The 12,134-nt window shown below is 46.3% G+C and overlaps 1 protein-coding gene across 1 annotated transcript in view; it reads left to right on the top strand.

Moving 5' to 3' along the window:
* Positions 1–10,221, top strand: part of Prr14l (proline rich 14 like) — a 64,156-nt gene extending 53,935 nt beyond the window's left edge. The window contains exons 8-9 of the mRNA XM_057771592.1: positions 1,899–1,970; positions 4,430–10,221. Of these exons, the coding sequence (XP_057627575.1) occupies positions 1,899–1,970; positions 4,430–4,706 (349 nt within the window). The 3' untranslated portion in view covers positions 4,707–10,221. The remainder of the gene's footprint in view (positions 1–1,898; positions 1,971–4,429) is intronic.
* Positions 10,222–12,134: the final 1,913 nt, after the last annotated feature.

Below are 12,134 nucleotides of genomic sequence, written 5' to 3'. Positions count from 1 at the left end.
AACCTGACTGCGTTGCTGGGTAGCGTGTAGTGTCTTCAGAATTAAACAGACTAACCACACATTACAGCAGTCGTATTCCAGAGATTTTTGTCCACAAGTTGGGAAGGTATATACCACAAAACTTCACAGACATTTACATTGGTTTTATTTATAACTCTCTAAACCTAGATGTAAGAAGCATGTACTTTATTTAGTAGGGACTGGATAAGCTAGTACATCTAGACAATAGAGTATTTAAATCATTGATCAGGTGGTGGTTGTGGTGGCAGCACACACCTTTAATCCCAATAGTGGCAGAGGCAGGTGGATCTCTGAGTGCCAGGACAGCCAGGACTGTTACACAGAGAAACCCTGTCTCAAAAATAAGACAAAAAGATATGACTCTCTAGTGCTTATACTTGTAATTCCAGCAGTAAGTGGATGTAATCAAAAGCTTGAAGCTAGGCAGGTAGTGATAGCGCCTTTAATACCAACACTATCTCCACAAATAAATAAGTAAATAAGAGCACACTCACACTTGTGTGTAAGGCCCTGGGAGGGACCCTCATCACCGTACAGATAGAAAGGAAATCAGCTGGTGGAGTGGCATGCTCCTGTAGTTCATCCCCTTCAGAGGTGAAGGTTCAAAGGGGCTTAAGGTCACCCTGGGCAACAGAACACACTCTTGTTTCCAAGGAAAATATAACTGAAAAACTATTCTACATGTATTTATTTTGTGTATGGGCACACATGTGCTGTCGCGTGCATCTGAAATTAGAAGACCATCTCTGAGCCATTTCACCTGTTAAAAATAAAAATGTATTTAAAGACTTAGGGCCAGATTTGGTGGCTCAGACCTTTAATCCCAGCACTCAAGAGGCAGGCAGATAGTCTGTGAGTTTGAGGCCAGGATGGTTTACAGAGTGAGTTCCAGGACAGTCAGCTAAACAGAGAAACCTTAAAAAAAAAAAAAAAAAAAAAAAAAAGATCTCTTAAGGGCTGGAGAATTGACCAGTTGTTAAAAGCACTGGCAAGCCAGGCGGTGGTGGCGCACGCCTTTAGTCCCAGCACTCGGAATGCAGAGGCAGGCAGATCTCTGTGAGTTCGAGGCCAGCCTGGTCTACAAGAGCTAGTTCCAGGACAGGCACCAAAGCTACAGAGAAACCCTGTCTCGAAAAACCAAAAAAAAAAAAAAAAAAAAAAAAAGCACTGGCAAATGACTTGGCTTCCATTCTCAGCACCCACATGGATTTGTCTTGACTGCTCAGGTACCAGACAGGCACATAGTGCATAGATGTACATGCAGGCAAAACCCCACATACATAAAATTATTTTATTTTTTTGTTTTTTGAGACAGGGTTCCTCTGTAGCTTTGGAGCCTGTCCTGGAACTAGCTCTTGTAGACCAGGCTGGCCTCGAACTCATGGAGATCCACCTGCCTCTGCCTCCCGAGTGCTGGGCTTAAAGTTGTGCGCCACCACCACCCGGTCATAAAATAATTTTTTAAATAATAGAATAAAAATAAACCCAGCAAAAGTTTATTGTGTTCATTAAATTCTTGCCAGCCAGTAAAGCTTATAATTTCCAAGCCATGAAAAAGAATATTAAAAAACTGGGTGGCCAAGTCAGTGTTAGAGCTCAGCACTGCTGCTGAAGAGAAAGCAGCTGGGTGCAGGCTCTTGTCTGTAACCCCAGCACTTCAGAGGAGGAAGTGCCTCAACCCAAAATGAGCCAGAGAAAGCTGTCAGTCAATGTGCACAGCCGGGTGAAACTGTAGCCGCCCATTTGCTTTATGTGCTGTGGCCTGCCTTCCGGCTGCAGCTCTGGCCACAGGAATGGAGTGAACAGGGTTTGACTTTTCAACTTAAAGCAATGTGTAAGTGAAAGCAGGTGTGAAGAATTCTTTTTTCTCTTTGCAGGTTAAAGAAAAAAGAGTTCAGTTTAGAAGAAATATATACAAATAAGAATTACAAGTCTCCTCCTGCGAACAGGTAACTCCTGTGGCTGGGCTAAGGGGGCGGTGCTAGAATGATTGACACCTCATCTTTCGCACTCAGGCAGTCCTATTTAGCTCTGCCCAGTATTGATTGAGGTTTTGTTGTTGGGGTTCCTTTGTGAGGTACTCTCGTTGTGCAGGCTTGGCTAGTGTAAAATTCACAGATCTACCTGCCTTTGCCTTGGAAGAATTCTGGGATCAAAGGTGCCCCCAATTCTGGCCCAGTATTGGACTTTAGAAATAGCTAGAATGGGGGTTCGGGTTCCAAATCCTTGACCTGGGTCAGTGACATGATAGAAAAGAAGTCTTTGTGGGCTTTGGGCTCATAGATGTGTTTACCTTGCGTCTGTGTTTGCTGAATACACTGGCTAGCTTCATCTGTGCTGCTAATTACTGTTTCAACCGTGATTTCAAGCCCAAATACAGACAAATGTCACTTGGCCACCTTGGGATCAAAATTCAGTTTGAAGCAGTGACAGTTATTGACTGTTTTATCTGGGATAAAGGAAAAAATTCCTGGCATTTTATCCCGGTATTTATACATGGCTCTGCCTATAAGACATTCATTTTCAGGAGACTATTCATTGCAGGATTGCTGAGTGATGGGAAAACTGGAAACAACCGAAAGTGTCCGTTACTAGGATTTCCACTCAACTTTGCTCCATTTTTATTATGAAATATAATATGTGCTGTTGAAAATGAATCAGACAGTATTGTATTCAATGAAAACAAGCTTCGGGGTCTTTGATGGGTAGGAGGAGCCCCACGTGCGGCAGTGTGCTGTTTGCTGCTGTGGAGATACATGCCACCAGTTCACAGTTCTAGGCCCACTCAAAGCCTGTCCCCAAACCACGTGACCCTCCTTCCGCCTCACTGATAGTTGGGATTAGAGACTTGCATCTCCACACCTGACTTTCCTCTTTGTTGATGTTGCTGTTTGTTGGTTTTGAAACAGGGTTTCTCTGTGTAGCCCTCAATGCCCTGGAGCTGGCTCTGTAGACCAGGCTGGCTTCAAACTCAGATTTACCTGCCTCTGCTCCTCCTGAGTGCTGGGATCAAAGGAGTGCAACTCCATGACCCAACCTAACTTTTAGTTTATTTTTTATTTTTTTTTTAACAATTTTTTTAAGATTTTTTTATTTATTATGTATATGGTGTTCTGCTTGCATATATACTTGCAGGCCAGAAGAGGGCACCAGATCTCATTACAGATGGTTGTGAGCCACCATGTGGTTGCTGGGGATTGAACTCAGGACCTCTGAAGAGCAGTCAGTGCTCTTAACCTCTGAGCTATCTCTCCAGCCCCCTAGTTTATTTTTTTTAAAGACCATGCTGAAAGCTGGGTGGTGCTAGCCGCACACCTTCAATCCCAGCACTAAGGAGGCAGAGGCAGGTGGATCTCTGAGATTCTTTTTTTTTTTTGATTTTCGAGACAGGGTTTCTCCGTAGCTTTTTAGTTCCTGTCCTGGAACTAGCTCTTGTAGACCAGGCTGGCCTCGAACTCACGGAGGTCTGCCTGCCTCTGCCTCCCGAGTGCTGGGATTAAAGGCGTGCACCTCCACCACCCAGCTGGATCTCTGAGTTTAAGGCTAACTTGGTCTATAGAGCCAGTTCTAGGACATCCAGGGCTACACTGAGAAACCCTGTCTTTAAAAAACTAAAACAAAAACAAAAAACCATGTGGGGGTTGTACCCAGGCCCTCATGTGTCCTAGACAAAGACTATATCCCCAGACACCAGTTTTTATTTGTTTTATTTATTTATTTTTGGGTTTTTTTGAGATAGAGTTTTTCTGTAGCTTTGGCACCTGTCCTGGAACTAGCTCTTGTAGACCAGGCTGGCCTCAAACTCACAGAGATCCGCCTGCCTCTGCCTCATGAGTGCTGGGATTAAAGGCGTGTGCCACCACCGCCCGGCATTTTATTATTTTTATGGTTTGTGGGCTAATAGCTTTGTTCACAAAACGAAAACTCAATTTTGTGATTGAGAACCACATGGCTCGCAGAAATGAAAAGGTTTACTGTCTAGAGCCTGGCATGGTAGATCAGCATGCCTGTAATCCAGACACTTGGGAGGCAGAGGTCAGGGAGGCAGGAAATTAGGTCATCCTTAGCTACACAGGGAGTTTGAGGCCAGCCTGGGCTGTGACAAAAGGTTTGCTGTTTGCCCAGTGTCTACTATGTTACTTCAGTGTGTCTACATATTAACTTTGGAGAACATACACAAAACCAGCGGTTAGTGGTGTTATACGCACTGGAGTGAGGAGCTAGCCTTAATTGTGCTGTATACCCTCTCTTTGAACTTTTTTCACTTTGTGCACATATTTCTCATATGCATGGAAATAGCTGCTGGCCATAGGAAACAGTCGAGTTGGGAGTCAGCACAGGCAGCTTTGGTGACCAGCTGGGCTCTGTGAGTTCCCGCTGGTGATTGTGAGTTGTACTCTATCCTCAGGTGTTTAGAGACCATCTTCGAGGAACCCAAAGAACGAAATGGCACACTGGTCTCCGTCAGCCAGCAGAAAAGGAAGCGTGTTCTGGAATTCCAGGATTTTACCCTGCCCCGAAAGAGACGCGCTCGAGGGAAAGTGAAGCTGGTGGGCAGCTTCACAAGGGCCCAGAAGGCGGCTCTGCAGACTCGAGAGCTGGATGCGCTTTTGATCCAGAAGCTGCTGGAACTGGAGACTTTCTTTGCCAAGGAGGAGGCGCTGGAGCAGTCAGCGAGTTGCTGAGAACTCTGCAGCCGGGTCTCCATGCTGGATCTTTTTAGACCTCTCTGGAATAGGTTCCCTGATTTTGCCCTATGCCTAAACCACTCAACGATGCCCAGTCCGTGAATTTTTACTTATTTCAAGGTGCAGCCTTTTTAGAAGCTGGTGAAGAAGGGTCCTCTAATTCTACTGCTGAGTATAGAGCCTCAGGAATGCTCCCTTTCTCCTGGGAATGGTCTTGAATGACATCAGGACACCTCCTTCCTGTCTCCCATCACAGGTGGAAGAAACCACACATCCTAAGCAACACTAGGAATCTAAGGACTCAGTGTTTGTGCATCCACATGGAAGTTCCTCTGTTTATGGTGCTGCTCGACCAAGATGTAGAAACCCGGCCTGGGGGGCAACTGGCCAACTGGTGTGTTTCCTTATCTCTGCCCAGGATCTTTAGACTGAGAGAATGTGTGTGTTTGTGTGTTTGTGGCTTTGCCCCATCTTTTCTCCCATCTGTGAGTGTGGGTCACTAGTGCCAGAGGAGCCCAACCAGGCCCCAACGTAAGTTGCACTTTTTTAATGTAGTGTTGATAATTTTCATTTTTTTCTTTTTTGTTTTTGTATTATTATTGCTGCATGTTTGGGGTCTCTAAATGTGATTTTAAAACACTTTGTAAGACATTAAGGAGAAAGGCGATACAAGTCTTAAGAGAATATGTGACAGGCATTTGATCAGCACATGGATGGGGAGTGTCCCCATTTATGTTTCAGGCAGCCCCTCCCCGTCTCCAGCTTCTCATGTAGCTCATTCGAGGAAGCTCTTTTCATCCTCCTCCTCCGTCCTGCCCACTTAGTACACGTAGCTGTTTAGTGGCATATGTAAAAGCAGAGCTCTCAAAAAGATTAAGGTTGAGTGTGGTCTTCTGTGAAATGTTGGTATATGGCAAAGTTGGGACAGTGGTGACAGAGGCTGGCCTGGGGCATTTGCAGCTGCTTGAGTGCCTGCTTTAGGAGTAGGAGAGAGCTGATGGATAGATGAGACCCAGCGAGCCATCCCTCCAGTAAGACCCCAACATCCCAGAGCCAGTTGCCTCTGCGAGAGCCTCACATAGTCTGGTCCTTTGCCAAACCTACTGGAAATGGTTCACATGCTGGAAGTAGTGCAGTTTCTCAGTTTGTACCCAAGGAGTCTGCAGGCAGTAGGCTGCCTTGTCTGGGCAGCAGCCCCAGAGTCTTCTTCCCACTGTGCCCTCACCATGCTCTCCAAGGCTCGCCTTGTGTTTTCTCATTTCAGGATCTCACACTCTTTCCATCTACCCCACAGTTCACGTACAGATAGTTAGCATTCCTTGCCTGATGAGTAGGCTGCTCATCCCAGCCATTGGGTGCCAGTCACCTCTTGCCATGCTCCTAGCTCGGTCCAGGGACGTTTTTCTGTCTGTAGAGAAGAGTGCATGGCGCTGTGCTGAATGTTAGCCACCGCTCCTAGAATTCCTTCGTTCCCTGGCTGGGGAGAAGGGGTGCAGGCCTGCGGTCTTTACGTGCCTATCCTTTGTAGGTTGATGGGCTAGGCCACACTGGAACAGAAAAATAGACATGAGCAGAGGGAAAATGTACCATGACCTTCACCACCTCAGCTGTTAAATAAATTAGCACACAGCTGCTTGTCTGTGGAGTCTTTGAAGGTCCTGACCCCTTGGATGAGAAGAGTGTGGGCTAGTGTGTATGCTGGCCCTCAGTGTTGTGTGCAAATCCCTGTCTTAGCCATGTTGCCCAGACCGTACAGATGTGGTCTTTGTTCACCCCAACGCTTCCCTTCCTGGGGCAGGATTCTAAGGTACTCTGTGCTTCTGAGCTCTGTCATGTGACTGCAGGAAGTGGAGTGGGCTACACATTGTGCCACAAGTACATCTAAGACACTGTACATTAGACAGCTTGCAAGCTAGCAGGCAGTAAACAACCGTTGACCAGTTTCAACACCAGGGTCACTAGGGCATCCAGATCACCCAGAAGACAAAAGGTGAGGTGTACACAACTGTGGCACCGGCAGCATGACAGAGCTTCCAAATTTGCCTGTGACAAGGGTTGAACTGGCCTGGACTGTTGGCAGTACTGGAGAGACACAGCTCCACCCTAGTCCTGGGCAGTCCTAGGAGGGACACTGCAGTTCTCGGCCTTTCCTTGGCAAAGGCTCTTTACTTCAGAGCTAAGAGAAGTTTACTCACTGAGTAGGTCCCACTCGGCCACGCCTGTCTTACCATCCAGGTTCACAGTCGGCCAGTCTTGGAACCTGAGCATGATGGGAGATAACTCGTGGTGGGGATGTCACAGCCGGAACTACAGACCTGTTCTGAGCTGGGAGTTGGAATTTCTGAGGGTGGGGAGCTCCCACCCCAAGTGATAGAAACTGCCAGTAAGCACAGCTTAGTAGCGCTCAGCTCCAGAAGTTAAGGTTATGGAGAAAGGAGAGAGACCTCAGCCCCAACCAGGTTTCAGCCCATTTCCTTTGCTATGTTTTGTTTTTTAGCTGTAGCAGCCTCCTTCCCTCCCGTTAGTGCTTCTCATCTTCTCTTCCTGCTCTCTGTTCAGTCTTTCCCCTCCATTTGTCTAGATGTACCTCATCACCTGTGAAAGCAGATTGTGTGTCTTCTCTGCTGCCCCTGCTGGAAGAGCCGACTGCGAGGGAGGCGCAGTAGAAAGACGTATAGCTTTTGCCTTACTCGAGCTTTGAAGAGCTCGGAAACTCATGCTGTGAATCCTAAACTTTGTGCTCCTCCAAGAGCTGTGAAAATCATGACTTTTTTTTTTTTTTTTTTTTTCACATTTTGCCTGAAAGGGTCTTTTGTGAGGGCTCCAGAGCCAACCTGAGGTCAATTCTAGATCCTACTCCGTGGGCATCCTTCCCCTGGGGCATATCCTCTGCCCACCAGGCTAAGAACAGCAGCAAGTCTGCAGGACTGTGGCAGCAGGCCCAGGGCTGCAGTGCAGCCAAGTGGACACAGCCCTTGGTCTCCCAGGCTGGCCAGGGCTTCACCTCCTCTGTCCCATGAGCATTAAGATCTGCACAAGACAACTTAGGTCGTGATGCTTTCCTCCTGCCCCCGGGGGAGGGGAGTATGCAGCTGGTGCTTTTCTTTAGTCCCCTTGTTTTATTTCTACAGCTTTCCTCTAGTATCATGAAAAGGGCCTTTTTAATGACCACATTATGGGTGGCTGTATCCAAAGTGTAAAGAATTGGCCAGAGGTGTGGAATGACCTCCCCTGGGTTCCTGTCAGGAGAGGGCTGCTTTCCTGAACTGAACTTCTGCATAGAACTGGCTAGGAAGGGAGACTTAGTTTTGTTCAAATCACAATTAATATTCCCTTTTAGCACATGTTGAGCAGCAAAAGCTATCTTGATTGTGAAGCTGGGTTCCTCATACACCCACCATCCAGCACAGCGAGCTGAGTTCAAGGCTTGTTTTGTCCCTACAAGACTCTGGTGTTGAATTCAATTTGAATTCTCAACAAGAGGCCCCCTTGAGCTAGTATCTAAATAAGTTGCTGTCTCATGTGTTCCTCTGTTATCATGGCTAATAGTTCAGTGAAATGTGTCCATCTTTGGTAATACATGATGCCCCTACAGTTCCTTTTCTGTTCGATAGTTTGTGACTCTAAATGCCCACTGTTACATGAATTAATTTATGAAATAAATTTTTCTTGAAAACCTTTCAGATAATTGTCAAGGTTATTTTGTTCTTAGGACTTGGTAGTAGATTCAGATTCTTGTCAGTAATGATCTAAAGGTTAGGTTGTTGTTGTTGTTTTAATTTGACATTCCAGAGCCTTGTATCAAACATCCATTCCAGAGTGGCCATCCTTTCCCTGAACCTGCCCCCTATTCAGCACATGTTTGGAACTTTAGGTAGCTTCCAGAGGCTCACAACTTAGTGAAGTGGCCAGTCATCCTTTCCCCAGAGAGACTGGTACTAGAAACAGTCCTTTGGAGCAGTCATACCCAGTTAAAGTGAATCACTGACAAAGTGTTTTGGTTGTGAATTTTGTTTGTTTTTGGCAATGGGAGTGTGTTATTTGAGACAGGATCTTACTATGTAGCCTCACATACCATAAGACCAAAATAATTCTGAGTTCCAGTTAGGATTCTGCCCATCTTCTCATAGCCTTGGCTGGCCCCGAACTCACGATCTTCCCGCGTTAGCCTGTTGGGATTATAGAAAACTGCAGTGGGCTAGGTGTGGTGATTTGTTCCTGTAGTTACAGTAAGACAATGACAAGCTCAAGGCTAGCCTGGGCAGTAGAGTGAGGTCCCATCTCAAAATAAAACTAGTTAGTAGTGCATCTCACTTTCTCTCAGGACAGAAGAGCCAGTGTGCTTGTAAATTCTCGGGTGAAAATGTTTCCTATGTCAGGACTGTCTGAAGCAAGAGCGGAAATGTAGTAGGCTCCATTCATTTAGTTTTGAGACAGCCTCATCTTCTACCCTGGCCTCCTAGTTGAATGACCTGACCAGTTCATAACCGTGTGGTGAAAACATTAGCTTCCTGGGGTGCTTTCCCCTCACCAAGCAAAAGCAGTGCCTCATTTTCCTCTTGAGCTCTGAGCTTGTGCAGCAAGGAACTCCATCCATGCCGTGTTTTCAGCTAGGGAAGTGTCCTGTCTGATGGCCGTGCTGCTGCATGTCCAAGAGCTCTTACCCGCACACAGCTAATCTTCAAGTAAGGCATTGTTCATTGGTACTAACCACACCACATCATGGTTCCTGAGTTAGCGCGCCAATCCTGATGTAAGACTTCTCCAGATAAGTTTAGATGAAGAACTGTACTCCTGAAGGGGAGAAAACACACACTTGCACAGTCCTTCTGGAACTTCTCTTAAGAAGTGTTCTGGAAAAGTCCTAGTTCTCCGAGCTCCAGGACTGGAGGTGAAGTTTTCATAGCGTCTTTCTCAAGCCTCTGTGCCCCTTTGTCCTCAGCAGCCGCTGCTGCTTTCCTCACCTCTCGCAAAGTGGTGGAAACCATGTGAACTGGCTTCCACCTGGGCCTGGTGTTTGGGAGCGGCTTGGACATGCTCCCGCCTCATCAGTGTGCTTGCTGCTCCTGTGCAAGGGCCGCACCTCCCTCCCTCACATCCCTGCACGCTTGCCTCCATCCGTCATTCAGATCTTGACACTCTCAGATCCTTGATCTTGAACGTGGTCTCCTCCCATTTCATGGCCCCTACCCCACCACCCCCGTCTGTATTAACAACTGTAAGACAAGCTCTTCCATGTCAGGACCTCTTATTTTGTTGGCTCTAGTCCCTCCTGGCCTCTGGTATCTAGAACAATGTTTGATATTTACAGCTGTTTGCCACCTCAACATCATTTTGGTCAATAATAAACTGCATATTACCATAAGATAGTAATGGAGCTGAAGAATTCCTGTGGCCCATCAAGGTCACAGCTGTCATGATGTAATACGGAGTATGACTCAGGTCTTGGTGCAAACAAGCCAGCGTGTGGCAGTCATGTAAAAATGTAGCACAACTGTGTACAGTGCATACTTAATAGTGCTAATAAATGGCTTACTGATCTATGTAAGTTTTTATTGTAGTAGAGTATATTCTTGTTTTTATTTATTGATTGATTGAGAGACAGTCTCACTGTGTAGCCTTGGCTGGCCTGGAACTCACTATGTAGACCAGGCTGGTCTCAAACTCACAGAGATGTGTGAGTGAAAAGCCTACTGGACAACAGCAACAACCCCAGCATCCCATGTGTGGTGTCTCAAGAGGCCAGACGAGGTCAGGAATGTAGTTCAGTGAGAAAGCAGTTGCCTTGCATGTGTAGTGTCTCAGGTTCCATCTCCAGTTCCACCTAGGCCTCCCTCCCTCTGATATCAGCCACACTGAATGACAGGCCTCTACCATCTAGCTTTGTGTAAATGCACTGTTTTTGTTCATAATGTAGCATTTACACAAAGAAATCACCTAAACAACATCTAAGGACACATTTCTTAGAATATGTCCCTGTGCAGGACCAGGGGATGGCCCTCAGAAAAGGTTTCCCATATATCACAGCTGCCACAGACTGGCCCGAGTTCATTTGAAGACCGTTTACTCTCTCATTCCTTGTCATTCCCTGAAGAGCCTGTATAGTGGTTGTTCCTGTTCGCATAACACAGTGTCTGGCTCTGTGCAGTTCCGGAAGCAGACCTGCACTTGCAGGCTTCACCATCTGATTGGCTTGCTGGACGTGGCATCAAATTGGAGTCACCTACTTAGGTATACATGTCAGGATGGTAAAACTGGATACTTGTATAGGATTCCCCCCACCTTTCTTTTTCTTTCTTTCAGAAATACAGAATAACAAACACCCACATTTCCACCCATCCATAATTAATAGTGAGGTTGTAGAGTGTGTGCCTGCAATGTACCAGGCCCTTGGTTCAGTTCCCAGTAATACAAAAAGCCAAAAACCAAACAAACAAAAGCAAAGTCATTAGTAAGGATTGGCATTGTTCATTTGATTCCAGTCAAGTTCAGAAGAACTCAAGAATTACACCCATGCAGCACTTGGGAGGCAGAGACAGGCGGATCTCTGTGAGTTCGAGGCCAGCCTGGTCTACAAGAGCTAGTTCCAGGACAGGCTCCAAAGCTACAGAGAAACCCTGACTCGAAAAACCAAAAAAAAAAAAAAAAAAAAAAAAAAAAAAAAAAGAATTACACCCATGATCAAACCCCTACTAGGCTGTCAGGCCCTGTCATGTCTTACTGCATACATTAGCTGCCCTTCAGTACCTTATCTGCCCTCTCCCTTTTCCTCTCTCTCCCTTTTTATCACTCCACAAATAACCTACAATCCAAACACTATGCTTAACATTTAGCCTCTAGATCATGATTACTGCTGCATCTTCATTGTCCCCCAAGGCCAGAAAAGCTTGGTCTTAGCCTATGGCCCAGGGGAAGATGGCCGAACAAGCGGTAGAGCATGGAGGAAGAAGTCAGTCCCTCAAGGTGCTGTGCCCTTGAAAGGGATGTCAAGACCTGGTCTCCCTATGTCTCGGACTTCTCAGTCACCATGAGTTCAGCAGGTCTTTTCTATCATATGCTGTCACCGTGGTGTATTGTGCATACCACCACAGGTTCAAAGCAATGGCCAAGCTGAAACAACCTCAAGCCAAAGTCAATGTTCCTCTTTCTGTCTTAGACATTTGGCCATAATGACAGGAAGTTTACACATACTTGGCTTTTGAGGTGTTCCTGGGTTGGTAGACAGCTCTGGGGTAAGTCATCATAGAAATGTGATGGAGGATTGAGATGGCTCCATGGGTAAACTGCTTATAGGCAAGCATGAGTTCCTGAGGTCAGATCCCAGAAGCCACGAAACAGCTGAGGGCAGCAGGATGAATCTGTCTTTACCACTGGAGAAGTTGAGAAAGGCAGATCTTGGAGGTTAGCTAGCCAAAATTGTGATCC

Source organism: Chionomys nivalis, chromosome 6 (genome assembly GCF_950005125.1).
Source record: "Chionomys nivalis chromosome 6, mChiNiv1.1, whole genome shotgun sequence".
In the NCBI taxonomy this organism is placed as follows: domain Eukaryota; kingdom Metazoa; phylum Chordata; class Mammalia; order Rodentia; family Cricetidae; genus Chionomys; species Chionomys nivalis.
Note: the sequence above shows the minus strand (reverse complement) of the source record. Positions and strands in the feature narration are given on the sequence as shown.